At 44.9% G+C, this 26,708-nt stretch overlaps 2 protein-coding genes across 2 annotated transcripts in view; one reads left to right on the top strand and one right to left on the bottom strand.

The window, feature by feature from the left end:
- Window positions 1-121: 121 nt before the first annotated feature.
- Window positions 122-11,717, top strand: sin3b (SIN3 transcription regulator family member B). The gene is made up of 19 exons (XM_057037200.1): window positions 122-571; window positions 1,722-1,828; window positions 2,033-2,186; window positions 4,037-4,399; window positions 4,673-4,828; window positions 5,096-5,224; window positions 5,380-5,469; window positions 5,616-5,734; window positions 6,187-6,400; window positions 6,494-6,610; window positions 6,949-7,187; window positions 7,636-7,819; window positions 8,107-8,980; window positions 9,063-9,232; window positions 9,315-9,488; window positions 9,637-9,729; window positions 9,828-9,922; window positions 10,194-10,392; window positions 10,515-11,717. Exons 1-19 carry the CDS (start codon window positions 461-463, stop codon window positions 10,749-10,751), a joined length of 3,825 nt encoding a protein of 1,274 aa, XP_056893180.1. The 5' UTR covers window positions 122-460; the 3' UTR covers window positions 10,752-11,717.
- A 293-nt stretch (window positions 11,718-12,010) lies between these two features.
- Window positions 12,011-26,708, bottom strand: part of xpr1a (xenotropic and polytropic retrovirus receptor 1a) — a 41,733-nt gene continuing 27,035 nt past the window's right edge. The window contains exons 3-15 of the mRNA XM_057037201.1: window positions 24,942-25,043; window positions 22,875-23,095; window positions 22,641-22,790; window positions 22,475-22,558; window positions 21,811-21,892; window positions 21,482-21,669; window positions 21,211-21,390; window positions 19,454-19,622; window positions 18,619-18,819; window positions 15,522-15,688; window positions 15,290-15,429; window positions 14,827-15,051; window positions 12,011-14,753 (exon numbers count right to left, since the gene is read on the bottom strand). Of these exons, the coding sequence (XP_056893181.1) occupies window positions 14,696-14,753; window positions 14,827-15,051; window positions 15,290-15,429; window positions 15,522-15,688; window positions 18,619-18,819; window positions 19,454-19,622; window positions 21,211-21,390; window positions 21,482-21,669; window positions 21,811-21,892; window positions 22,475-22,558; window positions 22,641-22,790; window positions 22,875-23,095; window positions 24,942-25,043 (1,967 nt within the window). The 3' untranslated portion in view covers window positions 12,011-14,695. The remainder of the gene's footprint in view (window positions 14,754-14,826; window positions 15,052-15,289; window positions 15,430-15,521; window positions 15,689-18,618; window positions 18,820-19,453; window positions 19,623-21,210; window positions 21,391-21,481; window positions 21,670-21,810; window positions 21,893-22,474; window positions 22,559-22,640; window positions 22,791-22,874; window positions 23,096-24,941; window positions 25,044-26,708) is intronic.

Genomic DNA, 26,708 nt, shown 5'->3' with positions numbered 1-26,708 from the left:
TGGAGCAATGTGATTCTTGTGAATCACGCCCCGCCCCTCGGCGCATGCGCAGTCCGGCGCCATCTTTTCTCTCTTTTTTTCAATTTTCACTCCTACTCTGGCTTCCGGACGCCAAGACGGATCGCTGCCGCCGAATTTAAAGAGACAGTAGATGGTTATTTTAAAGAAGATAAACGACAACCATTGTCCCTTAGCTCATGTTCCATCGCTCGCCTAGTTCGATAGTCATGTTTAATCAAAGTCGCGGCGAGTAGCAGCTTGTCTGTCATCACCCGCCACTCTGCTGGATTCCCCGTCCTTTAGCGCTGTGTCGACTCTGTGCAGCAAGGTAAAGTAGGGTTGCTTACTGGTAGGCTGGCTTCCCGACCGAGAGGAAGGTCTCTCGGTTAGCCAGCAGCTGGAGGTAACGTCGAAGCTTCCCTCTCAAGTTGTGCCTCGCAAGTCTCCTTTCGCCGGGATCATGGCGAAGATTCAGACGCACAGCACGGCGAAGCAAATCAACCAAATACAGGACAAGCCTTACGTTATCACACAAAAGCAAGTGCAGCAGCAGCACTTCCAGAAGCTGAAGGTAAGACAACGGCCACGACACGGGGGGAAAAGTCCCTCAGAGTCAGAACCATCTTGTTTGTCCGATTGAATTTTTTTTCTTTCTCCCCTCAACGTCGAAAGTAGTGAGCGGATCGCCCGGCTAACGTCAGTTAGCTCACTGGCCTGTTAAAAGTAATTCATTAAAAAACAGCCGAGCGGTGACATTTGAGGTTGGACGTGAAGGCGACGTTTCATTTATAGATGTTCGAGTGACCCAGTGAGTGATAGTTTGTTATTCACGGTTGCAGTAAACGGCTACTGTGAGCAAACGTTAACTCAAACCTCGGCTGTGGGAAGTTCCTTCCTTTTTTTTTTTTTTTTTTTTTGAGCCAGCCTGAACAAAGTGGGGGACGTCAGCCAGGCTAGCCAAGAACGGCTATTTCAATTCATTAGCGCCTTCATTACTCGTTTTCTTTGTTAGACTCGTATTGGAATATTGTCATAAATGTTTTTGCCAACACGGCACGGCTGGCCAGCAACCAGCCGCGATTGACGGCTTTGTCGAAAATTGTCAATGTGCGTGTGTGTTTTCAGTCTTTATGGAGTTAATATCGCCAGTTCCCTGGTCGTAGGCTAACGTTAGCTAGAACAACCCCTCACATCTACACTGTTTGACAATGCTTTGTGTCAATGGATTTTTCGCCACAGAACCTAGCTTGGGGGTGTTTCGAATAAAGAAATCCGAGGTCCAGCTAGCAGAGGGGGGGTCGAATGTATTTGCCTATTTATTTATTTAATTAGCAGTTTACTTGTGCAGCTCCGCTCGCTATGTAGTGCATTTGTTCCTAAAGCTCCTGACTATATGAAGGCGATGGTTGCCCGCCGTCTATTTTTATAACTTGACGCACAATTTGTTCTCATATAAGGCAATTCTGCTATTAGTTTCAGCTCTTACAGCAGCGTTAGTACTTTTGTTATGTGCAGTTATGAATGAGGCGTGATGTATTCATGTGGACGTGCCTTTATGGTGAGTAAAGTACATTAAATGGCTGTGTTAGAACGTCCAGGATGCTTCTTTATAGATAGATTCCTCTTTGACATAAAGCTTTGTATTTATTCATTTTTCAAACATCCACTTGTAACTGTGCTTTGTGTTGCCTTTGTGCTTTGTCCCCTCCGTCTGTGCTCAGGTTGAAGATGCCTTGTCGTATTTGGACCAAGTCAAGATCCGTTTTGCGAACGATCCGGGAATATATAACAAGTTTCTCGACATCATGAAGGAGTTCAAGTCGCAGAGGTATTTAAAAATGGTGCCCAAATAAGACAGAGAATCACTCTTTAACACAGACGGTCATCAAGACATTTTGAAGTTTGGGTGTTGACATTACTGCACAATTTGAATACCACTGTCATTTAACACAAAGTTAAAAAAACAACTTGTGTGTGTGCACACTAATCTTAAGTTCTCCACACTAATGCCAGTGTGTGTTTTTTCAAACAGCATTGATACACCAGGGGTGATAAACCGTGTGTCACAACTGTTCCATGGGCACCCAGACCTGGTCTTGGGTTTCAATGCTTTCTTACCACCAGGATATCGGATAGAGATTCCTAAGAACGGGGTCGCTTTCCACCAATCACAGTTTTCAACACAGGTGAAATGCAGTCTTTTTTATGCTCTACACTCATTGGCTACAGTTTCTTTATATATATATTTATATAAGATTCGTTTTTTAAAAAATAATTAGCTGGTCTAATGCTTCAATAGTTTTGCAAACGTTTTTATTATTGTGATTCTATGTGCATCAAGAATGAACAACATGGTTTTGCTTACTGATGGTTAATTTTGTATCGTTAGAATATATTCCAAAATATAGTTAAGACTTATTTGTTCAACACAATTTTTTATGATAGTATACTTTTTTTTCTACAACGTTCAAGCCACGTTTAGAATCGTATATTTGACAACTTTCTCCTTCATTATTCCAATGACTTTCTGTCACTGACAGCAAGACCTGAGTTGAATTTTGGCCGTCTAAATCTGGATCAGGGTTTTGCTTGTTGAAAAGCATCACGGTGACGTAAACCAGGCAGGACTGTGGACAGTGACAACCACATTATAATACTTTCTAATTTTTTCCACTGTCTCATTTTGAGATTTGGAGCTGGCTATCAATATTATGGATCAGTTTTCTTTTAGCAGCAGGTTACACTCTTCCCTTCTATGCAGAGGCATATCTGTAGTAGATGCACTACACCGAAAATCAACAGTTGTGAATTGGACTTTAAAGTGATTGGAAAAGTATTCAGGTATCTTTCTTAACTTGTTTAAGTATTGTAGTTTACAAGTTAAAACAAGACTCACCGATGTTGTCATTGTTGTTTTTTACGACTGAATCTAACAGGTGTATAAAACTAGTTCTTTTTTTAAGGCCAAGAAAAGGCAGCAGTATTCACAATAGAAATCAAATGAAGAGACCATCTAATAAAGACAATCTGCCTGACAACAATCAGACAATTTTGCAGCAATCACATTTATTGTTTGAGCTTTTGTCCAAGTAGGTTAAGAAACCTTTTGCCCCCCAAAAACTCATATTCCACTTAGTAAATAACAGAAAAAAAGCAAGGAGTTAGAACTAAGAAATACCATCATCCTTTAGTCATTTCCTTGTTCAGTTCTGAAATTGTGCTTCTTCGGTTTCAGTTTTATAGATTCGACTGTACTACAGAGGTTTAGTAGCGGATGGTGCTTTCGCCCAAGTAGCTTTTGGAACAGTGTTATAGCGACAGCTGGGAGCTCCGCCCAGAACTCTTTTTACCCAGGGTCATTTTTCTGGTACCGCTCACACCACCAGTAGGAACTGTACAGTGAAACTGGCGGACAGTGAGGTATCTTGATAGTATAATCAGCAGCCATCTTAATTATAGGATGAAAACCTTTAAGTATACAAGGAGTTTTGACCTACATTTATGGGGCTCGGCAGGAAACTCCCCTCCTGGAGTCCCCAGAAGGCTGACGGTCAAATCCTTGGAAGCTCCGTATTTTTGTTTTAGTTTTTTTTGCACACACCCAGTGCTTCCTGTGCTACTTTGCTAATGCCCTCTTCTCCACGGTACCTCTTGGTTATTTCTATGACTGTGGATTCGGCCACTCTGTCTCTTACGCTCTAGTTCTGTTACAGCCCGGGGCCTTTGTAAAAATTGCACCTATATGTGTTTTCATTGCATTGGTGTGGTAAACCAGTGTGCACTTTGATCACATTTAGCGCCATTCCAGTGGTTAAGAATCTACACTGAAGCAAAAGCTAATTTGGAACTCAATATGGGCATTCCTACAACTACTTTTGTCCCCATTTCCTGTAGTGTCAATTTTTATTGTGTATGTGACTTTGGGTATTTTAAGCCACCATTTACTTCTTGAAAGGGAGTTCTTTGATTTGAACTCTATATGTAATACACCTTAGAGTCTTGTTATTGAATCACTGCCTCCTTTGAACATTGCCAGGTTTCTCCAAGCCAGCAAGGGAAGGGCAGCACCTCTGCTGTGACCGTGACCTCGGGTAGTGGCTCCACTGCCCATACTGAGACTGGATCTGGCCAAAGCACAGAAGTCAAGTCAGCCCCCTCAGAACCTTCATCGTCCCTATCCTCGGCAGGACCTGCAGAGCCTCCCAGCAGGCTTTCCCTCCCTCTTTCTAACAGGGAGAGTCAGAGTCAAGCAACCACCTCTTCTGTATCCCCTCCTGCCTCTGAGACAAGCCCTGTGGAGTTTGACAGTGCCATCAACTATGTAAACAAGATCAAAAATCGTTTCTTGGATCACCCAGAGATCTATAGATCCTTCCTAGAGATTCTTCACACATATCAGGTACTGTAGTATATCTTAGTTGTTTAATAGCTTTGCACTCTGCTTGTAATTTTTTAAATAAATGCCATTGTGTGTGGGTTTATGGTTTTCTTTCTGGTATGTGCACATTGAACACATTAATTCTATGTGCATTTGAAAGGCCATCATTACAAATTAGAAATTAATTGCGGTTGTTCAGTTTTCAGGTTGTCAGCAAATTGTGTTCATGTGTTGTTTTTAAAAAAAAAACCCACTTCATTCCTCACCTATGATCTTCATATCCGCACCCTTCAGAAGGAGCAACTGGAAGTGAAGGAGAGCCGAGGAGGTCGAGGCAGCAGTGGGATGACTGAAGATGAGGTGTTTTCTAAAGTTGCAAGTCTTTTTAAAGGACAGGAAGACCTGCTGGCTGAGTTTGGGCAGTTCCTACCTGATGCCAAGAGATCACTGGTCAGTCAAAATACCAAATCTGGCCATTGAAAATAAAAATAAATGTTTTTACCTAATTATTTGCATACAGATTCTGTCACATTTTGCTTTCTTTCAGGATTAATCAGCTCTCATCAGAATTCAGTTTACAATTAAAGTATTTATTTGTAATCAAGTTCATGTGGAAAATAAGCTGAGCTGAATTCTAAAGTGTATATATAATAGTTGTACCTACAGTATCTCTGTTAACTGCTGTTTTACATATCTTGTCCACCATCTTTCCTCCAGTTCACAGGGAGCTCACTGACGTCGGGGAAAGAGTCACTGAAAAGGCCAGATGATGAGGATGCAATAACTAAACAGAACAAAAAGAGGCCCAGGCCCATCCTACTGCAGCACATGTCCCCTCTGCTCAAGGTAAGTTCTCCTTTCAGAAGAGACATGTTGTGAAATACAGTGTATTTTTAATTGGCCTTGATCTCCATAACAACCATTGCACCATTCTCACTGTAAGAACAAGTCTCTTTTATAGGGTGCATTCAGATGATTATGTTCAAGTTTTTTCTTCTTAGAAAAAGATGAAGTATTCGTGCACCAAAGATCAATCCTTTGCTTCAGTTGGAAAGCATGGAGTTTTAAGAGAATTTTCATTCTTTGATAAGGTGGGGCATCATTGTCTATATTGTTGAAGTTGCTTTTTAGCTTTTCCATTTATATTTTTCCACTTTTCTGTTTCTTTACACGTGGGTTTAATGTCTTTTTTGAAGTGTGAAAACTGTAAGACCACCGTCACCTTTTGTGTCTTTAGGTTCGTCGCTTGTTTAAAAGTCAGGAAGTGTATGAGAACTTCCTGCGCTGCATTGCCTTGTTCAACCAGGAAGTTGTTTCAGCAGCAGAGCTGCTACAACTAGTCACTCCATTTCTGGGGTGAGTGAAGATCTCAGCTGTCCACGGTGTTCCTTGATTCACGATTAAACCCGAAGTGAATGCACTCTCAACCCATGCATTAGGGCGATAAGAGTAACACCAGAAGACACCAACTTTTCAATGGGAAAAGAAGCATAAGCTTTTCATTTATGACCAAGTTGGCAGGGCATACATTTCTTTTTATATGCTGTCCCACCGAAATGTGTGTGTGGATATTTGAGTTCAGTTGCCACACGGTGCTCACAGGGTGAACAGGGAGCATCTGGAGGAATTCTTCTTGAACACGTTTTGATGTTATCACCCAGATTTTTGTTCATCTGTAAAGGGATTTTAGAGCAATTAAAAGCAATTTTAAAGTAAATGGAACTAATGATACAAAGTACCGGTAGATTCCGTTTTGGACCACAAATGTCCTCCAAACTTATGGCATCCTCAATCTTATCTTCTTCCAGGAAGTTTCCTGAACTGTACACCCAGTTCAAGTCATTTCTAGGGGACAAAGAGCTCTCTCATGCTGTGTCGGGGCTCTCAGATCGTTACATGGAGGGAGGAGGGGGCAGAGAGGTGGATTATGCCTCTTGTAAGCGTCTGGGCTCAAGCTACAGAGCACTGCCCAAGACTTATCAGCAGCCTAAATGCAGTGGACGGACTGCCCTGTGCAAGGAGGTACGCAGGTTTTAAGGATATTACAAGAATTCTTTTCTTTTTTAAATTGCTGATGATTTTGTGTTGTGTTTTGTTGTGATTTTGTTTGTGTAGGTGTTGAATGACACCTGGGTGTCATTTCCTTCTTGGTCAGAGGACTCTACCTTTGTGAGCTCAAAGAAAACTCCATATGAGGAACAGCTCCACCGCTGTGAGGATGAGAGATTTGAGGTGTGTACAGTTGTTACATTACAGGATGTTAAATAATGTGTAAATCCCCAAATATCCATTTTGATGTGAAGTGATCTCTTTATATGAATGGTGTGATAGATGTTTGCATTCATGCTTCATATGTTTTTTAAAATGTTTATTATATTTTAGTAGATTTCCATTTTTAGCTCAAACTGCATGTTTTAATTATAGTTTGTAGTTTATAGATTTGAGCGATGGTGTGTTGCTTTTGTCGAAAATATGAGTCACAACACAAGAACGTTTAGTACTTTTTCTTGTTTAAGGCTGCTCCATTTAAAAACTACATAAAATGAATCCCTGTATCCCTCCGCTTACAGTTAGATGTGGTTCTGGAGACAAACCTGGCTACCATCAGGGTGTTGGAGAGTGTTCAGAAGAAACTCTCCCGTCTTTCGCCTGAGGACCAGGACCGGTTCAGGTTAGATGACTGTTTAGGTGGTACCTCTGAGGTCATCCAACGCCGTGCCGTGTACCGTATCTATGGTGACAAAGCCCCTGAGATCATTGAGGGACTGAAGCGGAGTCCAGCCACAGCTGTACCTGTTGTGTTGAAGAGGTCAGGGCCGCCCTTAATTTCTTATGATTTTAAATGTTTAAGTTTGGATTGAAGAAATTGTTAAAGAAATAAGCTGCGGTTATTTCCAAGCCCAAATCAATGTTTACGGGGATTCATTCATGCTGATTCAACAGAAGTAGTTCAGGATAACACTGATGCATGTGAACTGCTTCTGATCCCTGAGCCAGACTGTTTGTTCTGAGGCTGAGAGGAAGCATGCGGAATATCATATTTGCACAGATTGTTGCTTTAAATTACATCCCAGCTTCATCAAGCAGAAATGCAACGTCCATCCTTGACAGACATGATGCCTCTGTGTCGGTGAGCATCAGAAGACGGAGAAAGAAACTCAACACTGCACTCTGCAAAAAGCATGAAGACCCATTAGAATAAACCGACAGATCAAGTGTTGTAAAATATGTATGTTTTTGTTTTGTCCTCCTGTTAGGTTGAAAGCCAAGGAAGAGGAGTGGAGAGAGGCTCAGCAGGGTTTCAATAAGTTATGGAGGGAGCAGTATGAGAAGGCTTACTTGAAGTCCCTGGACCACCAAGGAGTAAACTTCAAACAAAATGATGTGAAGGCCCTACGATCCAAGAGTCTCCTCAATGAGATCGAGAGCATCTATGATGAGGTAAAAAACTCTTAACACCAGAACGTCCATCTCTAAAATGATCAGATTAAAAAACGCCCCTATTTATTGTTTTATTTTAAGTTTAATGAACTGAATGGGTTCCTTTATGTATTTGTCTTTTTAATGATACTGTTATTTTCTAGTTGTCACGTGGGGTTGATCTAATTATAAAATAAGAAACTGAATGGTTTAACTATATGAACAGTTTTCCACTTAAATTGTCTTCATTCTATATAATGTATGAATCCTCCAAGTGTGTTAATAATCTGAGTATTTCTGTATTTTAGCGCCAGGAGCAGAGCACAGAAGAGGGCGGAGTTGGCCAGCAGGGCCGCAATGGCTCAGGTTCAACTCCATCCAGTGAGCCTCACATGCTTTTTACGTATGAGGACAAACAGATATTGGAGGATGCTGCCTCGCTCATCATTTACCACGTCAAACGCCAGCCCACCATCCACAAAGACGACAAGGACCACATCAAGCGCATCATCCAGCACTTTGTACCAGACCTCTTCTTCTCCCGCCGTGGTGAGCTCAGTGATACAGAGGACTGGACTGATGAGGAAGCCGAGCCAGAGGAAGGAGCAGGGGCAGAGAAGCGAGCGGAAGGAGGTGCAGCAGCCACTGCAGTAGTTGGAGGAAATGGTAATTCTAATAATACATCAGAAAGAGCAGCAACCACAGGTAGTCAGTCTCAAGCCCAGCCCACACAGTCCCAGGCCCAGTCTCAACACCAGCAGCAGCTCAATGGAGAGTCCAGGCGGAGGCGCTGCAGTCCATCTCAACCTGCAGATATGGAGGCCTCCACCACCTCCAGTTGCGTGAGCCAGCCAACGGGGACGGCCTCATCTACCCCTGGATCTACACATATGGAATCAGTCTCGGCTCCAACAGGGGAGAAGGTCGACCTCCGTGACCCTGAGGCAGAGCACCAGAAGGATCTGGATGGGGTTTACAACCTTTTCTTTGTCAACAACAACTGGTATTTTTTCCTCCGGCTGCACCAGACGTTGTGTTCTCGGCTGCTGCGGGTGTACCGCCAAGCAGAGCGTCAGCTGCTGGAGTACAGAGCGGAGCAGAGCAGAGAGAGGCTGCTGATGGCGGAGGGAAGGAGAGAAAAAGCATGTGACCTGGCCATGGAGCTCCGGCTGAAACAGCCCAGTGGGTTTTATCGCTTTTCCCACTCGATTCCAGGCATGAGCTGGTCAGTGACTGTCTGAGTCAACTTGTTTTGTTTTTCTAGGCGAGGTGGAGTTGGAGGAGTATTACCCAGCCTTCCTGGATATGGTGCGCAGCCTGTTGGATGGAAACCTGGATTCTGCTCAGTATGAAGATACGCTGCGAGAGATGTTCACCATTCATGCCTACATTGGATTTACCATCGATAAGGTCATCCACAACATAATTCGGCAGGTAAACGTTTTCATTAACACCAAATCCTCACATAAGACGACAGAAGCCTGAAGATTTAACCGATCCCCTTCTTCGTCCTCAGCTGCAGCACCTTGTAAGCGACGAGGTGTGTTTGCAGGTGGTTGACCTGTACCTGGCTGAGAGGAAGAGGGGAGCTGCAGGGGGAAACCTGTCCTCCCAGTGTGTTCGAGCAGCTTGGGAAACCAGCTATCAGTGGAAGGCAGAGAGAGTCATGGCTGAGGAGAACTGCTTCAAGGTGCCCAGGAATTCTTGCTAAATATTGAATGACAGTCAAGCTTCAGAGTAGCCAAATTTAAAGTCGCACCATACGCTTCAGCAGCTGTGGTGTGAAGATCAAGTTTGCATTCAAGATGATTTTAATAGGTTACTCTCTGCACCATCAGGTGATGTTCATCCAAAACAAAGGAATTGTGACGATGGCTGTAGAACTGCTGGACACTGAGGAGGCCCAAGCTGATGACCCCTTAGATGTACAGGTAAGCACACCTCTCTGCACACAGGGCTGCACCTTTAAATGTTGCAGTAATAATAATGGATTCATTATTCTGGCTTCCATTCCTTGCTTTACCTTCAGTGCCTGTCAAGCTACATGGAGCAGTTTGTTGGAACAGAGTCCAGTCTGTGTTCTCAAGCGGAGGGTTACTTCTTCAAACCTGTTTTTCTGCCCAGGTAAAAAAGTTGAAGAAAGAAAGACTAGAAAAGAAAAACATTAAAATTGGCTTAAGAAAGGCCAAATAACAAGTATTAATTCTATTATAAAAACTCAATGCCAGGGATGCAGATGAGAAAAACAAATATTTTTCTCCTTGTTTTGTTCAGAAAATGTTCCCATAATTGTAGCAATTTGGCTACCTAAATTAAATAGAAGGTTGGGTTTTTTTGTCTTGTTTTTGTAAAGGTAGTTTGTAAGTCTTGTGTAACTCCATGCCTATTTGCGTAGGAACCTTCGGCGTTTCCGCCGCTGGCAGGTGCGGCAAGTGGAGGCGATGCGCTGCCGGAGAGAATGGCACCGCCAGCTGGGCGTGGAGAACGCGGGCAGTTTGGACTGTCGCTTTAAACTGAACACTCACAAGATGGTTTTTGTCATGAACTCGGAGGATTACATGTACCGCCGGGGAGCCCTGGTCAAATCCAGAAAGGTTGGTTTCTGATTTGATCGAGTTTTAAAGGAGAATCTGTAACTTTTGTTAGAATTTAAAAAAAATAAATAAATAAAATCTGTTTATCTGAATCACTGAGAGCTTCCGCTCTCTCTCCACAGTCCCAGCACAGAGTGGCGGCCAGTCAGCACGAGCGCTTTGACAAGTGGCACCAAGGGTGGTTGGCCAGTCACGTCACCTCCTCGGCTGAACGCTCCGTGCAGAACTGGCTGATGGGGGAGGAAGAAGAGGACATGATACCGTGCAAGACCACTTGTCTGTCGACCGAGGTGAAAGGGCAGGCAGTGAACAGATACCAAGTTCATTACAGCAGTAGCAAAGCGCCGGCCTCTCCGTAGAGGTCCGCACAGACGGGAAGCACACAGAGGGTAACGCATGGACATCCATACACTAAACAGTCAAAAGAGCTGCAGGCCCAATCCTCCACACCATGTCCACTCATTCACTCCCACTCTTAGATGAAGAGACTGTCAGAAACGCAGTGCTGATGCCGAGTCGGTGAGTGAGTGCACACCGAGTGGAATGGACCAACAAACGGTGAGGTAATCAGTAGTCGTGAACTCGGACCTGATCGGGACGAGCCGAAAAAATCCGCACAAACAGCAGCAGCATCAAGATTCTAGCCTCTCTGTCAGCACTAAAGAGAGGTGGATGGACAGAGACGCTTGTTCAGATGAGAAGTAATGACATCATGGGATTCATTTCAGAAATGTGAATGTTGCCTTTTTGGTTTTTTTTTCTTTTCTTTTTTAAATTCAAGTGTAGATTTTAGCTTTCAAAGCCAGAGAGCCTTCTGTTTGTTGGTTGGTTAATGTGTTTATATGGAGAGATCATGGTAAAAACATGTGTATGTATGTGTCTCCTGCTCTTCATTTTGTGTTTGTTTGCCCACTACACCTCCAGTAATTTCATTATTACTGCGTGCGCATATAAAAAACAGGCACTCTGTATTTGATACGCGCATAGATGTGAGTCAATCATGACATCTTAAGAACTTGTGGTTCTTTAGAGTTCACCATCAGCCAATTCTTGATGTTTGCAATTATTTTTTTACTCCCCTCCTTTTTGTGTTTATAGTTAAGCAAGCTATCACCAGGGCAACAGAGTCCTTAAATTGGTTTAATACGAATTAAGCAGTCAATTTATGTATCATAATCATGATACAAAATGTTTACTTTGTATTGTCTTTTTTTTTGCATACTGACATTTAAAATAAAAAGCAAAGTATCAGTGTTAAAATAGAATGTATAACATTTATCCTGTATCACTTATCACAAATAAACAACCTAGTTGTGACCTTCTTAGATTGACCGCAGGATGTTTGTTTGGAGGACTGAAACCTCAGCAGGCGGTAGCTGGAATCACTTCAACAGTATAAAAAGCAGATTTTAACTTTTTATTTTTATTATTTTTTGATCTACTAATATGACCCTTTGGAATAGAAACGATTTTCATGTGAGTTTGGAAAAACCCATTTTGCCTTTCACTGGCGCTCTGGAGGGGATTGTTGCATTGTTGCACTCCTACCGCCAGATGGCGCCAACTCCCAGATTTGGGTGTTTATGCAACAGGGGAAAAAAACAGGCGTGAGACGGAGTGAGTTTTAAAAATAACTGTGGTTTATAAAACCCAGATATGACAGGATCACTAAAGTGTTTACAGAAACACAAACACAACCAGGAAAAGCAGAGAACAGTGTTAAACACTCAACATGTACAAACTACTCTGTAAAAGGGTCTCAAGGGAAGGGAGGATGCTTCAGACTTAGACAATTTTCTTTCTATGTCTCTTTAAAATCACATTTAGCCACTATTCATTTATTATTAGTTGTATCTCATCAAAGTAAGACATCCAATCTACATGTACTATCACAGCTAGATTACAGAACCACACGGACAACATCGAGAGAGGGAGCGATGCACACTTATAAAGCACTTTTAACAGCATGGAGGTTTCAGCAAGCAGTGAATTCGAGCTTCGGCTTTCATCCACGAGGAGAAACGGGGCACCAGTCTTCATCTTCTCATCAATGCACGAGCTTTACAAAACAACCCTGTTTTCGATGGAGGAACATTGGATGTGTTTTACAGCATCTTTTCACGATACACTGTGCTTCTGTCGGCAGAGCGTCACAACATGAGAGGAATATTTTCATGCACGTTCACGAAAAGGAGCTTTACGGCTTCAGGACAGACGAATCTGCCGCAAACAAAAAAAACAAAAACACAAACCCTCTCGGACACTACGGAACCTTGAAACAAGGAATCAAGAATATAAGATCACAGCTAATCACATTCTTCAGACCTAATTATTTCCTTTTTTTAAATACAAACACATCAAGAGCAGATTTACACATGAACAGGAGTGCAGAATTATGACAAAAGAGGCTCCCTGTCACTAAAAAATACTGTCTGTCTTGGAGCAAACGTGGCAACCTTTGCAATCAACCATTGCCAGTGTGGCTCCGATGATTACCCATATACACGTCGTGTCAATAAATTAATATCTACTGTATGTACAATGTAGAACAAAAGCAGCATGCAGGCAAGACCGGAGAAGCTTTTTACACAACTCTGGAGGTTTGTGCTCTCTGACCTGAGGGGGAGAGAGGCCGAGCGTGTTTTATGGCACACTTATGACATGTGACTGCTCAGTGGGAATCTTCTACGTCTCAAAAGTTGAGGAACACCTTTGTCTTCTGGCTGGTGGGGGAGCAGCAGACTGGAGGGAGGGAACATGGCCTTTAAATACCAGCCAACCGCCTGCTTAAACCCGCTGGTTTGAAAAGACGCCAAGCAAGGAAAGGACGAGACACGCAACTTGTCGGTTAGCTCACATTTGATGCAAAATGGAACTCGCATTAATATTCGCAAAGGCAAGACTTGAACTTAAATACTGGAGCCTGGTGGGACAAAAAAGTAGCTAAAGTTATCACAAACCACCCAAAAAACCATTAAACAGGTTTGTGTGCCAATAAGTCAAAGAAAGCTCAAGTTGCGTTCATGTTCTAAGGATCCTGGCGCTGGGAACACCGGGACTACTGTGAGATGGGTTCAGCTTCTGCAGCTCTTCTCCATGCGGACCGAGGAGATGCAGAACCTGAATGTGACGTTCCCTAAGCCTCGGCATCCTTATACAAGGACCACTAGCGCGCATCAACTTTAGTCTCACTGGTGATCCAAACGGCCATCCGAGCAAGTGTGTCGCCACTCTGAAAACAGCCCAATCAAATGGAATTTTTGTGCAGGACGGGTAGAGAAATCCACGTTAGCTACAGACACATTCGTAGAAACAAAGCTTTGGTACTTAATGCACTTACAAACGCACATTCGGGCGACATCCGTGACACACGGGTTTGCACAAACTTGAGGTTCGAATCACCAGCTCAGTAAAAAGGTGGCACAAACAAGAAAAGAAACATTACAAACATTATAAAATGCATCAACAATCATTGCTGTGAATGCTCAAACTAGTCTCACTAGTATAAACAACACATGTAAAAGTACAATTAGAACAGAGCAATAATGCACATCAAAATGTATGAAATATATCACAAAGGAACCGGTTAGAAATAGAACATCCCTTTTAGTGTATAAGAATTTTTTTATTCATGTGTTACGTATTAAATGCACTTTTCCTGAAAGTGCCTCCAGGACTGCGATTAGCATATTAAAACTAAAAAAGAAGGGAATAAAAGTATAAAAGAAATCAACGAGCTGAAAACCAGTTGATTTGCTTTGATATGCTGTCTGATGTGTTGAGTCCTCCCTCGGGTTTCAGTCTCTTGATTTGCTAAAAAAAACAAAAATTCTCCAAAACCAAAAAAAAAAAAGAAAGAAAAGAAACTAAAATCTCCAAAGAAACAGAAATCCCTCAAAGCAAAGAGAGTTAGTGAAAAGAGTCCTTTTATAAAAGAGGATAATCCCGGGGCAGTGTGCTCCATTTCCAGCTGTGTGCAGAAGATTCTCCTGTGATGTTTACCTGTCTGTGTGGCGTCGACTCCTTCCTCGACGGCGACGATATGACACCGCGCTTGTGCTTCGGTGGGTTTGTCTTTACGGGTTAATGCAGTACAGCATGTGTTGGGGGGTTTGCATGAAGACCAAACTCACATGAATGTAAAGATGAGGTAAAGTGTGAGCCTGAGGTCGTCTTAAAGGTACTGGGGGGGAGGGGGTCCTACACTACAGGAACAGTTGAGGTGGGATGGATGAAGTCCTTATAAATACACTAGGCTAGAATGTGTGTGTACATGAAATACTCGTGTGCCGAGACCGTGAACTCAGCTGAAAGCGTCGTCATCCGTGTCGTCGATCAGCACCTTCGTGTCCTTCTTCAGCCTGGAAAAGGAAAGAACATTTTCAATTTTGTCATCATGTTTTTTATAAAGACGCAATCTGTTGCGTGTCTTACTGCGAAGAGGACAGCAGGGGGCGTCGGAGCGACAGGCTGTGGGACCTCTTCCAGGTCTTCTTCCCCGAGCGGTTCCGAACGCCATCATCCTGGTCCATCATCTGCTCCAGCAGGGTCTGGTCATCGGCGTTGAGCGGCGCCACGGAGATGTCCCTCACGGCCCGAAACTCACCACAGTTGTTCAGGTGCTCGTTTTCCAGACGGAAGAAGTTCCACACAAAACGCCTGCGGGTGGGGGGGGGGTGGGGGGGATGGGATGGGGGGTTCATGGACAGTGTGAAGAGTCGCACCAGCATCATCGTTGATGAGTTAAAGGGAGAGTTCAACTAAAACTGACTCTGTGTCTGCTAAAAACTATCAAATCCAGCCTACAGAGCACAAGAGCCACGTGAAGGCATCATGAATGGGTGTTCATCTGTGGGAGAGCTATCACATCAGGGTACAGCCAGGAAATGAGAACCACCTGAAGACCTCGAGCGGAGCCAGCACCGTGGCTATGATGTCACCGACCGAGTGGATCTTGGTCATTGTGGTCAGAGAGATCTGCAGCGTCCAGGCAAAACGCAGGATCACGTCTTCAAGGATGGCGCAGTAGTAATAAGCCTGGACACAGATGAGATGGATCAGGGAACCTGGGTGATTGTGTGTGTGTGTGTGTGTGTGTGTGTGTGTGTGAGAGAGAGATCAAAAGCTACCTTGTGTGGATACACAATCTCCTCTCTGAGGAAGGTGTTCTCTCCGGCGCCGGAGTCGAACAGTCCCCAGTCCATGCGCAGGTCCCAGATGAGGGTGTAAAGTGAGCTGATGGTTGAGAACACGATCAACAGGTAGAAGAACGTATCGGCGTCTGTGTGGCCTTGTTCTGCATCAACACACGGATGACAACAGAAAACAAAGTTTAGTGATGAAAATCGAACCCCTGCAATTACCAAATTAACCACTAGATGGAGCTCTCCGGGCATATTACGCCTTAATTAAGGTGAAAAATTAAGGTGAATTTCCATCCGTCTAAATAATGTCCTGATTGTTTAGTCTCACTATGGGTCACATCAAATATAAATCTAAAGTTTCTATAACGCAGTAATAGCACTGATTATGGTGCCTTCACTCATATAATCATCAGTAATGAAGCAAAAGCTCTGTTGTCTGTGTGTGTGGGGTGATTTTTCACATGTGGCCTGTAATGACACAAATGTTATTTAGCTGCTGAGAAATTAAAAATGTATGTTTGATGTTGCTGTAACTGGTCTCTTGGTGAGCTATGACTGTTCCTCAGTGGGTGCGCCTGGAAAAACCCAGCACCTACTGGCCTTAACAGCGAGCCACAGACAGGAGCTGCCACACACAGGCTCATTTATCAGAGTCTGTGCTTCCGAGCAGCCGCCACCGTGACGCCGGGGAGCAGCGCACGGGGACGTTTCTAATAGAGAAATACTGCCCAGCTGCTTTGTTAACCACTGAGGGTGATTCTTCAGCTCCAAGAAGCGATTTCCCAGATGAAAAACAGTCCTGGACAACTGGAGAACATCCGCTGATGTGATTTAAGATGGGTTTTTGTTGCCCGGATATGAGATCTTAGGCCTTAACTAAGATTGTCAACATTTATTAAATAGGCCCTTCTCCTAAAAATGGAAACAAATCCGAGATAAGAACAGTTACTCCCTGCTATCAAGAGTGACTGCTCATCAGTTGCCATAGCAGCCACTGTGCCATTAAAAGATTTGCTCTAAAGAAACACAAAATCCACTCATGTAAATTAATTCCGGTCCTGAAATAAAAGCAATTAAAGTATCTGAAAGATGCTGTTGCTGTACGTGAGTGGGTGACTCAGATAATATATCAGCTGCAGAGGGAGGAGCAGGAGCGGAGGGTGAACGGGAGTCTGCATTTGAGGTGTGTGTGTGTGTGTGTGTGTCCCCAACACTTGCTCCCTTATTAATGAATGAGTCGCCAGAACATCAAAAGGAAGTCATAAAAGCTGTCAATACTTTGATTCTAGAACATTCAGCTCTCCTCTCCTCTCTCCTCTCTCTCCTCTCCTCTCCTCTCCTCTCCTCCTCCCTCCCCTCCCCTCCCCTCCCCTCCCCTCTCCTCTTCCTCTCCTCTCCTCTCCTCTCCTCTCCTCTCCTCTCTCTCTCTCTCCTCTCCTCTCCTCTCCCTCCCCTCCCCTCCCCTCCCTCTCTCCTCTCCTCTCCTCTCCTCTCCTCTCCTCTCCTCTCCTCTCCTCTCCTCTCCTCTCCTCCTCTCCTCTCCTCTCCTCTCCTCTCCTCTCCTCTCCTCCTCTCCTCTCTCCTCCTCTCCTCTCCCCCTCCAAGTTCTAATCAGTGCTGGGACCCTCCTCCTCTGTCTATAATAGGTCACCAGCTACTGTGCATAAGCTGATCTCCTATTGATCCAAACATGAAGCAGTCTGCAATGTTCTGCCATTTCGGTCTAAACCAGGAAATCCTCCATCACCTCTCTGGTTACTGGCCTCTGTGTCCCTGCTGAAATTACAGCCCCGTGACACCATTTGGTTTTTAACTTTTTTTTATAGTGGCCAACAGAGGATTTCCCAGAGGTTGGGCACGATCTCCATGTGTTCCAGGGGATCAAATCCGACACCCTCCTCAGAAAGACTGCCAGCGAACACGTGGAATGTTCTGGCGCAGCACATTTTTCTGCAGAGTAGCGTGTAATTTCATTTATTTATAGTCATTTCAAACTTCCCAGAGCTACCGGTAAAAGCCAACACTCCCAAGAATGAACGAGGTGGTGAGGTCACCCGGAACCCAGTGAGGCTGTGAGCAGTTTATTAATGAAGGTGACACATCCACAGACGGATGCTGGGAAAATCGCCACGCGCCTTTTTACATCCCAATGCTAAGATAGCCGCGTGGACACCATGCTGTCTATACAATCTAACGGGATTCTGTTCATCAAAGCATCAAAGGGCACGCCAACGACATCAAATATCTCGGCAGCAGGCAGCCACTCGGGCCAGTTTTCCCACAGTGATCTTCCTCCTCAGCAGTGATTGGTCTCATCCTCCATTATCACACAGGATGAAAGACATCTTCAGAGAGAATAACACAAGAGTGGGGCCATTAGTCTACAGGCTTCAGACCAGAGGAGGAGGAGGAAGGAAACGGGTTAATGGACAAAAAAAAGGAAAAAGCTCCATCTGTGTCTCTTTCCCAGCTTCATTCAGCTTCATATCACTGACGGTCAGCTCGGGATGCGATCGATGCGAATTCATATCGGTAAAGAAATCAAATCAAGCTGGGAAATAACATTTAGAGCTCCGAAAGGTTGTGACGAAGTTTCTCAGCTGGCATTTCGTCGACTGGAAAATATAAAAGGTGGCATTTAGGAGGAGCGTCAACGTACGAGCAGCATTTTGTCGCAAAGGGAGCACGTTGAAGGGAGCGGGTGACTTTGAACATCAGTTCTTGCTTTGAGTCTGAATAATTGGCGGCTAATTTGGAGGCTGTCGGGGAGAGAATGACTAGACTTTTAATGGCAATGGCTCTTTCTCTTTCTGCTGGATTTCTTTCTTCTAGTTTTCTTCTTCTGGATTCGCATCTTGAGAGCAGAAGTGTGTGTGCCCAAGGTTGTGATGGAGAGAACGGCTCGAGGAAGCGGCGAGAAAATCGAGGTTACCGTTTGAAATTCAAGGTCAGGTCTGATTCCTCAGCACACAAACGAAACCCTCATAACACACATGCGGCATTCCTGCAGGAACAACGACCTGCTTTTCCAGACTCGGAGTCCGTCTCCGTGCTTCCGTAGCCGTGCGTTTGCCTCTCCTACCTCTGTGAGTGGCGTAGAGGGCAGCGAAGGTGACCACGAAGAAGGTGGTGGAGTATTTCCCTGCATTCACCAGGTGAGGGAAGGCTCTCTTGGTGTCACGGTAACGCCGCAGGCATTGGATGAAACGGAACCAGGCGGGCAGACACTGGATGACGGCGCGTAGGCCGTATGAGTAGCTGTGGCAAACGTGGCCGCCAGGATCTACAACAGGACACAAATAAATAATCTTAAAAATAAAGAAATAATCTTGTCGCTCCTGCCGCCACCTTCTCCTCATCATCATCATCACACCACGACCTTCATCACCAAACATTTGCACGCCGTCAGCTCAGCCATAACTGGCTGCGAGCAGGCCAAGGCTATGCTACTTTGGTGGATTTTAAACATGTATTGTCAAATTCATTTGGATGTCAGCTTGGTGATTTTCTTTGGTTTAATGTTTGCAAGTGCACATTGTTGCTCCACCTTCCATAGTGGTTGACCTACGGGGGTACGACTGTATGTCCTACGTTGTTTGTGGCGCTAATTTAAGAAGGAACATGACATTTTTCGTAATTACTGCTAATAGAGAGGAAGGAATATGAATAAGAGTGTGTTTTACTATAAATGTTCCAATAACCTCTGCTGAGACTGCTGCAACAGAAATATGGGAAAGCACATAATGATTGGATTAAGTTCTATAACATGATTTTATACCAGTACTTATTGATATTTTGTCATAAAGAGGGTTTTGATTGACCCTGAACGTTGACCCACTCATTGTCCAAAAAGAAATAACCAAACTGAGGCGCAGGAGAACCGATTCTGCGTCGCTGCAGACTCAACTACGCGTCACCTTTGGTCTTGGGCAGGAGACCCTTGCTGTTGCTCCACTGCAGCTCGAAGATGTAGAAGCAGGCGAGATACTCCAGGTCCATCAGAACAACCACCAGAGAGTTCAGCTGATCCGCCAGCCAGAAGTCTGCAAACTCCACCCGGTGGAACGGCGCCGTGAAGACGCGGAACTGGAGGTGAGACGGGGCAGAAGAGCAGAGGCATTTATATTGAAACAAACTGCCTGGTGCATTTCAGGAAAGACTGAGACTGACCTTGGAAATATTAAAGGAAAACCTTTCACACAAGACCCGCTAATTAACATTTGAGTGTAAAGCTGGAGACAAAAGCTCTGAAAAACCTGTTACACACACACACTTTATCAGCGCGCTGCAGGACGCGCTAATAAGTCACACTTCCTGTATGCGTGCACGCATCCCGTGTGTTTGTTTGTGTGTCGGGGCTCACGGGGATTCAGCACTAATCCCCGAGCCAACCTTGGGGCATCTTGCGGCGTGCCTCGGCGTCTACGGGGTTGTTCTTTGGGATGCGACGTTTGGCAGGAGCTCAGTTATTGACCACGCTTTGTAAAACGATACAACCCCGCACGGCTCGCTCCATCCACCCCCCCAGGCCACTTCTGACATTCAGCCTCCCTCAATGTGTGCATTCAGACAAACACACAACTCGCTCCCCTTGAAAATGTCAAAGAGTATTGATCATTTTTGTCTCTCTTATTTTTACATATACCTCATCAGTATGTATTTCTGTTATGCTGTCATTCACCGGTCGTATCGATCGGACAGCCGCTTCTCTTGCGTCCTCTCACAAAGCCGACAGCAGAGGCGCGGTTATGATTAATTTCCTGAGCAAACACCAGTAATTCAGTCAGCGATAAAAAAAAAAGAAATGAGTCTGTCTGGGCTGTGCTGCCATAACAAAGAAGCACAACAGAATGCTTAATAGCATCGCGAGCAAGTGGAGGCGACTTATTCTTTCAATAATATTTTGATTTCCCCTCAAACATCTTTAGCAGCTGATTGCTTATTACCAGAAATCATCTGAAATCAGCTCTGATTGCTGGGGACCAATCAGGGCTGCAGCATATTACTGTCAGAGGGGCAATGAGGGAGTGTTGCCGAGGACTGTGGGGAGCTATGAAGGGAAGGACAAGAACACCGGGAGGGGGTCTGCTGCTGCCGCTGGAGGAGGTGGCAGATGAAGACGAGGAGGAGGGACGGAGGAGCTCAGGGCATCAGCATACTGATAGATCTGTGCCTGTAATGATTGCACAGTCACAACCTCCACCTCCCCTGGGACGAGGCTGCATTCTATTATCGCTGAACTCTCTTCTGTCTTGATGCACCCCATTACTCTCTCTCTCTCCCTCTCTCCCTTCCACTCTCTCTCCCTTCCACTCTCTCTCCCTGTCTCTCACTCTCTCTCCCTCTCTCTCTCTCTCCCTCTCTCTGGCCTGTAAGTCAGCGTAGACAAAGAACAGCCTGAACACAGGAGGGTTTTGTAAACATGGGAGTTGAGCGATATCTGAATAATACATTCCTTGTGAGATGGAGATGCAGGAGCGTGCACGAATTCACACACGCAACGTATTTAAATAAGTGCCCGCCGCACCGTACAGTAGCCGCTGGAAAAAGACACAGACGGTGTTGTTTTTATGTACATATTTATGTTAAATTCAACCCCCAGCTGACTCGGCGCTGCCGTCAGTCACAGTCAGGCTCCACGTAAGCGAGGCGGTACTGGAGTAATTGGACTGACCAGCAGCTTGAGGAGCCAGAAACGAGATTTGTAGTAGCAGGTTTTGAAGGGGTTGATGAGGAAGAGCATCATGAAGCCGTAGAGGATCAGGGGGTTGATCTGCATGGGGACGTAGATGTACTCGGAGTACAGGCAGGAGAGGATGCTGAGACACCACAGCACGCCCAGGAACCCTGCGATCTGCCAGAAACAGAGGAGGGCGGCGCCAAAACAAGGAGTGAATATTCTGCTCTCCAGAAAAAGGTAGCCGTCGGGGTTTCCGCAATCTGACCTCAAACAGGTGCTGGTGCGAGAGGTTGTTTCGAGGGTTGATCTCGAAGATGAGGACATGGTTGACTCCGGCTTGTCTCCACCCATACGTGTTGATCCCCAGGAGGAAGATAAACTGGATCAACAGGAAACCGCCCCGGTAGATGCGCACCATCGGCCACACGTTCTCGAAGCGCATGAACACAACACCTGATAAACGGAGCGGATGTGCCGATAAGAATCCGGCAGCAAGTTAAAAAAGACAATGGCGCTCCGAGTGACGGAAAACAGGCCGCGCCAGGTTCAGCAGGATATGAAACATTTATGAATGCGGTGATCCACTTGACTTACCGGTGAGGATGAAGGAGATGGCGAGAATAATAAAGAAGCCGCAGTAGAGACCGACGCGGAAGGTTGTCCAGGCCAAAGCGGGCTGAAAGAGGCAGAGAAAACAAACCCCCCACCATAAATAACACTGCATTTTAGCTCCTGTGAAAACCATCCAGACTCCTCTGACTCTTTGTATATGATCAGATATATATTCCTGCTGATGTGACTGTTTTGAATTGGACAGATCGATAGTCAGGCAGCATAAATCAAGTTGGACATGACAGTAATTAAAGCGGTCCTAACAGTGGATGTAACAGTGGGATGTAAAGAGCCACTATAGTCTGGACAGTTTCTGAAAGAGATTCCACATGTTCCACAGTAGAAAGGCACTTATAAAAATCAATACTGGATGCTCTTACGGGTTTTATCTTCTAACCTGCCTCCATTTCTCCTATAACTCTCCTCTCTCTTCTCAGCTTTTTTTAAATGTGTTTTGTTTTATTTCTACTCTGTTTTAAACGCCAGCAAGGCATTTAAAGCAATAAATTACAGTAAATTCAAGGAATAAAGACCACAAATTTAAACCTAGCTTAATTCAAAATTGTATTCTTTTGTCCCGTCGTCCTTGTGAAGTTTCAACACGTATATTTAGCAGAGGTTATAGGTTATAAACAGCCGTACTGACCTGAGCTGCCCCCAGCGGAGGAACTCGTAACCTCTTCATGGCCCTCTGACGATCTCCTCCCTCCAGCTCGGTGGTGACGAGCGTCTGCGCCCGAACGCACACAGACACAGTGGTTTAAAGCCGGTGTTGTGTAGTTCGTACCGTATGTGCAGGTGCGAGCAGGCACCTCCGTCTCCGAGATGAGCTGCGTGATCTTCTTGCAGGTGTAAAACGGCGCCACCTCCACGTGCGCCACGCGCCAGTCGGCCCCGCGAGGGGTGTCCAGGATTTTGTCATGCTTCTTCAGGATCTTACGGAACCCGGTGAAGTTTAGGTTCTGCGGAGAGCAACAAGAGGAGAACCGTGATGGCGTTTCCGTGGCAGAGAGCGAAGGAAGCCTGGTGGTTACGGGATCAGAAACCTGGTAGTTCTGCAGCAGGATGAGGCTGAGATAGAACTCGCTGAAGGCGAGCTTCAGGTCCTTGATATTGTGGTGCTTGCAGCGCTCCTCCTGGGACAGGTGGAACACCGTCTTGCGTTTCCGCAGGCCCGGCGGGGCGTTGCTCTCGCGCTGTGCATCCAGGGACGACTGCAGCTCATTCTGCAGAGTGGCGAAGCGTCTCTGGGCCTCAGCGAGTTTCTCTACACATAAGAGAGCAGTCAATAGCATGAAGTTTGGGCTGGAATGCACCAATCTGTCTGAACAAGTATTTATTTTTTTAAAATCATTATTATTTCGGATGACTGATGAGAGGCAATTGCTTTTGGACATCCTTGAGCTTGGTAGGAGTCGGATAAGATGATAAGCATCGTCTCCCCTTGTTCTGCTGCGCAAGCACAGAGGCTGTTAGGCTGAAATGACATGTAAATGCAGCAGAGGGAAGGACATTAACTGGGTCAGGGATGGGCTAATAAACCCAACAAATGAGAGGGAGGCCAGAGGAGCCAATCACACACTCCACGAGCACGGACCTACATTTCATTAGGCCCGTGCCTCGTTTTGTCTACCTACTTAATAAAAATGATTAGTGTCAACTAATCTACTGTTTTTGTTCTTCAATTTGAAGTCTCCAATTTAATTTAAGTCTCAAAGATCTACTGACTTACTAGCGGTCTGGCTCTTTTTGTTAGGCTACTGGAGGCAGCAGCAAAGCTCACACATGCAGATTTCACGTTATCTGATGGCGAGTTTGTGCCCGAGACTCAGTAGTGATTAGTCTGATATCATGCACGTGAGATCATCTACGTATTGACAGAATGTCCCACTGCGTCCTTTATTTTCTTCGATAGTCACTTTTGCTGGATTATATTTCACCTTATAGTCACAAAAGCTAATGCAAATGACTGAACTTGGTATAAGCTGATGCAGAAATCAATAAAGAGCAGGAAGTCAAGACAAACCCCAAGAATGATACAATAAATCTGGCGAAGGAATTTTTTTGGTCTGAATGCGGCATTTCATTTTTTTTTAAAAGTCATCACCCTATAAAGATAAAAGAGTGTTGCAAGCTCAGAGCAGCAAATTGCATTTGAGAGGTCGAGGACCCCTTTCAGAGGGAGATACAGGGTGAAAGAGGATGTTGAGGAAGGAATCATCTGTAAAAGCACAAACTGCTTCCTTACAAATCATCTAAACTACTAAAATACTGCCACGCACCTTTGATTTACTGAGGTTTCAATAAAAAAACCCTCACAGAAGACAAGATCCAATCCAACTCCAGTTTAGACAAGATGAAGACTACATTTAGTCACTTGAAGTACTTTCAAAGTAATAACAATCAAACAGCTCAATAACAGCTCAAAGGATCTTGAGGTGGACGACAGCACAGTAAAATGATGCTAAAGCTATAAATGTGGATCGCTAATAGATTTATACTAACAACAGGAGAAACTGGCAACACTGCATCTGTGTGCAAAAGGCAGGAATGTGGATATCCGCAGTTGTTGAAAAATCAAACTGAAGAGGTTCGAGGTCGATCGTCTCCCTCCTGACATTCTCCACCATCAGATCTATCGTGTTCATGAGCTGCTCTGATTCATGCGTCCTCCACTTACATCTTTATCATGATGAACTGGAATAATCTCGCCATTCAACCTTGGCCCTCGGCTGACCTGCCCTTCCACAAACAGCCGGTAGAGGAAGCACTATTCATCTTGAGACATCATCCACCTGAGCCTAAGTTCGAATCAGGAGGCAACCATGTGGCACCACAACGTCAGAATATATGATGACTTCTGTCTCGTGTTTCACGGCGCGCACACATTCTTCCTGCCACTCCCTAAAATACACGTAGGACGGCCTGCTGACATAAATACAGTACACAGTGGCTGTGTCAATCAAGCAGTGATAGGCAGAGAAAATAAGATCATGTCTGAATTTTAAAACTTGAAATTAGTGTCATTATTTCCTCATAGTGTTGCTGATAGTTCCTTACTGCAGTCCTACACTCAGAATCAAAGTACATCTCTGCTTAAAGTTTATAAATACCTGAATAGAACGTGTTGATTTTCAGGAGCTCCTTCTCACAGGTCTGGAAAAACCGTTCCTCAAACTTGGCAAAGTATCTCTTCACCGTGTCTTCATCTGCAACTGGAGGAAGAAGAAGATGCAGGTGTGAACTACTGAAAGGACACAAGTGTGCAGTCTCAACGCAGAGATGATCTTCGGGAGAACAGTAAAAGGAAACACACCAACATGAGTTGGAATGACAACAATGAAAAGAAGAAGAAGCCGTGACTGTACTTAGACACCTTGAATACAGGAAAATACAGGAAATGTGTCTCTGATTTCTCTTTCTGTGAATGCTTCTGATGGAAAAGGTGGAAAAAATTAACAGTTCCATAAAGAAAACAAATAAAGATGTAGCGCCTTATCCAATCATGCGATCTAGAAGTGCATTACTGTAGGTGTGTTCTTGTAAGTTCATCTGCACTCAGCCAAACAGACATCCGTTCAGGGTGGGAATTAGATCAGCCGCTTCCTTCCGCTTCCCTTCGGTCTGAAAAACTCGGCCCGTCTTTTTTCAGGGAAAAGTAAATTCAATCAGCATCGATGCTCTGACTCAGATGATCCTGGGGCTCATTCATGGCAGGGTACCTGTCTAAGGCCAGGCCAGGCCAGCAGCCATGGTCTACACTCACTTTACACCAAACCGCCTCGGCATTCACCTTCTGGCACCACCAGAATCATCAAACTAGAATCAAGAAGTCTGAGCAGTACGGTCGGGTCAGGCAGTGACAACACAGACATTAGCAGTTATATAAAAGGAGGCTCAGCTGCCGGTAGATGGAAAAACCTTGTCTTCCACACAGTAATAGAAAGCGAGGCCCCCAGGCGGAGGCCCGTCAATAGCACCTCACGCTCACGCGTACCCACACATGCAGCTGGGAGGAAAAGGTTGGGAGAAAAACATTCGATTGCGCTTTTATAGTTCAGCAGCTTTACAAGGAAAATAAATGAGAAACTGCCTCCACGCATGAATAAATAAACAATTTTTGAGCTTAATAAAGGCCATTATAAAAAGAGTTGTAGTCAGACTGTGGAAAATAAAGAGAAGACAGAGACTCACGCAAAAGTGCTCATTAAACATCCGTAACGAAGCTGTGGCGACCGATGGCCATCGAATTATAGGGCCAATTTATAATAGTTAACAAACTTGATCAAAGTTTGGACAAAGGAGGAACAGAGCTTAAAAAGAACAGAGGGGAAGGATGGATGGAGGAATGCTGACCGATCAGCTGACTCGCAGGGCTGCTGAAGGACCGAGAACTCGGCTCGTCGTCGCGGTGAAACAGAATGAATGATGAGCTGGTGCGCTCCTTTGTTTAGACCCGCAGGCGCACAGGAATCGGGCCTGCGCTGTAATTCAGAGTAAAATGTTTGACAGCTAATGACCACTTTATGTGAGTGAGGCCTGAAGGACGGAGACGCAGAGGCAGGAGGAGGGGAAGAACAGAAGTGACGCAGCTCCCGTCATTTAACAGTTTCCAGTGACGCACATTTAATCTGGCTTTAAAAATGCACCCAAACTGAAGATGCTTGCTTGAATTGGATTGTGGGTTTTCCCCACCCTCACCCTCGGTGGATCCCATCATATTCATGCAGCAGGTGTGAGAACATGAAATGGTTTATATAAAATGACCTCCTGCTCCCGTTTCTTTGTTTGCTACCGACCTTGTGCCCACAGCGGAGGTGAGTGTGTGTGTGTGTTTCACGCATCTTTGTGTTCACGCGTATCTGTGTGTGAGGGCTGTG

The sequence above is a fragment of the Takifugu flavidus genome, chromosome 7, assembly GCF_003711565.1.
Source record: "Takifugu flavidus isolate HTHZ2018 chromosome 7, ASM371156v2, whole genome shotgun sequence".
Classification (NCBI taxonomy): Eukaryota; Metazoa; Chordata; class Actinopteri; order Tetraodontiformes; family Tetraodontidae; genus Takifugu; species Takifugu flavidus.
This window is presented reverse-complemented; position numbering and strand designations above follow the sequence as displayed.

Coding starts and splice junctions, on each gene's coding strand:
- sin3b (XM_057037200.1), top strand. CDS start 461: ATGGCGAAGATTCAGACGCACAGCACGGCGAAGCAAATCAACCAAATA. Junction 5,470..5,615: donor AATTTTCATTCTTTGATAAG/GTGGGGCATCAT, acceptor TTGTGTCTTTAG/GTTCGTCGCTTGTTTAAAAG. Junction 6,401..6,493: donor GGACTGCCCTGTGCAAGGAG/GTACGCAGGTTT, acceptor TTGTTTGTGTAG/GTGTTGAATGACACCTGGGT.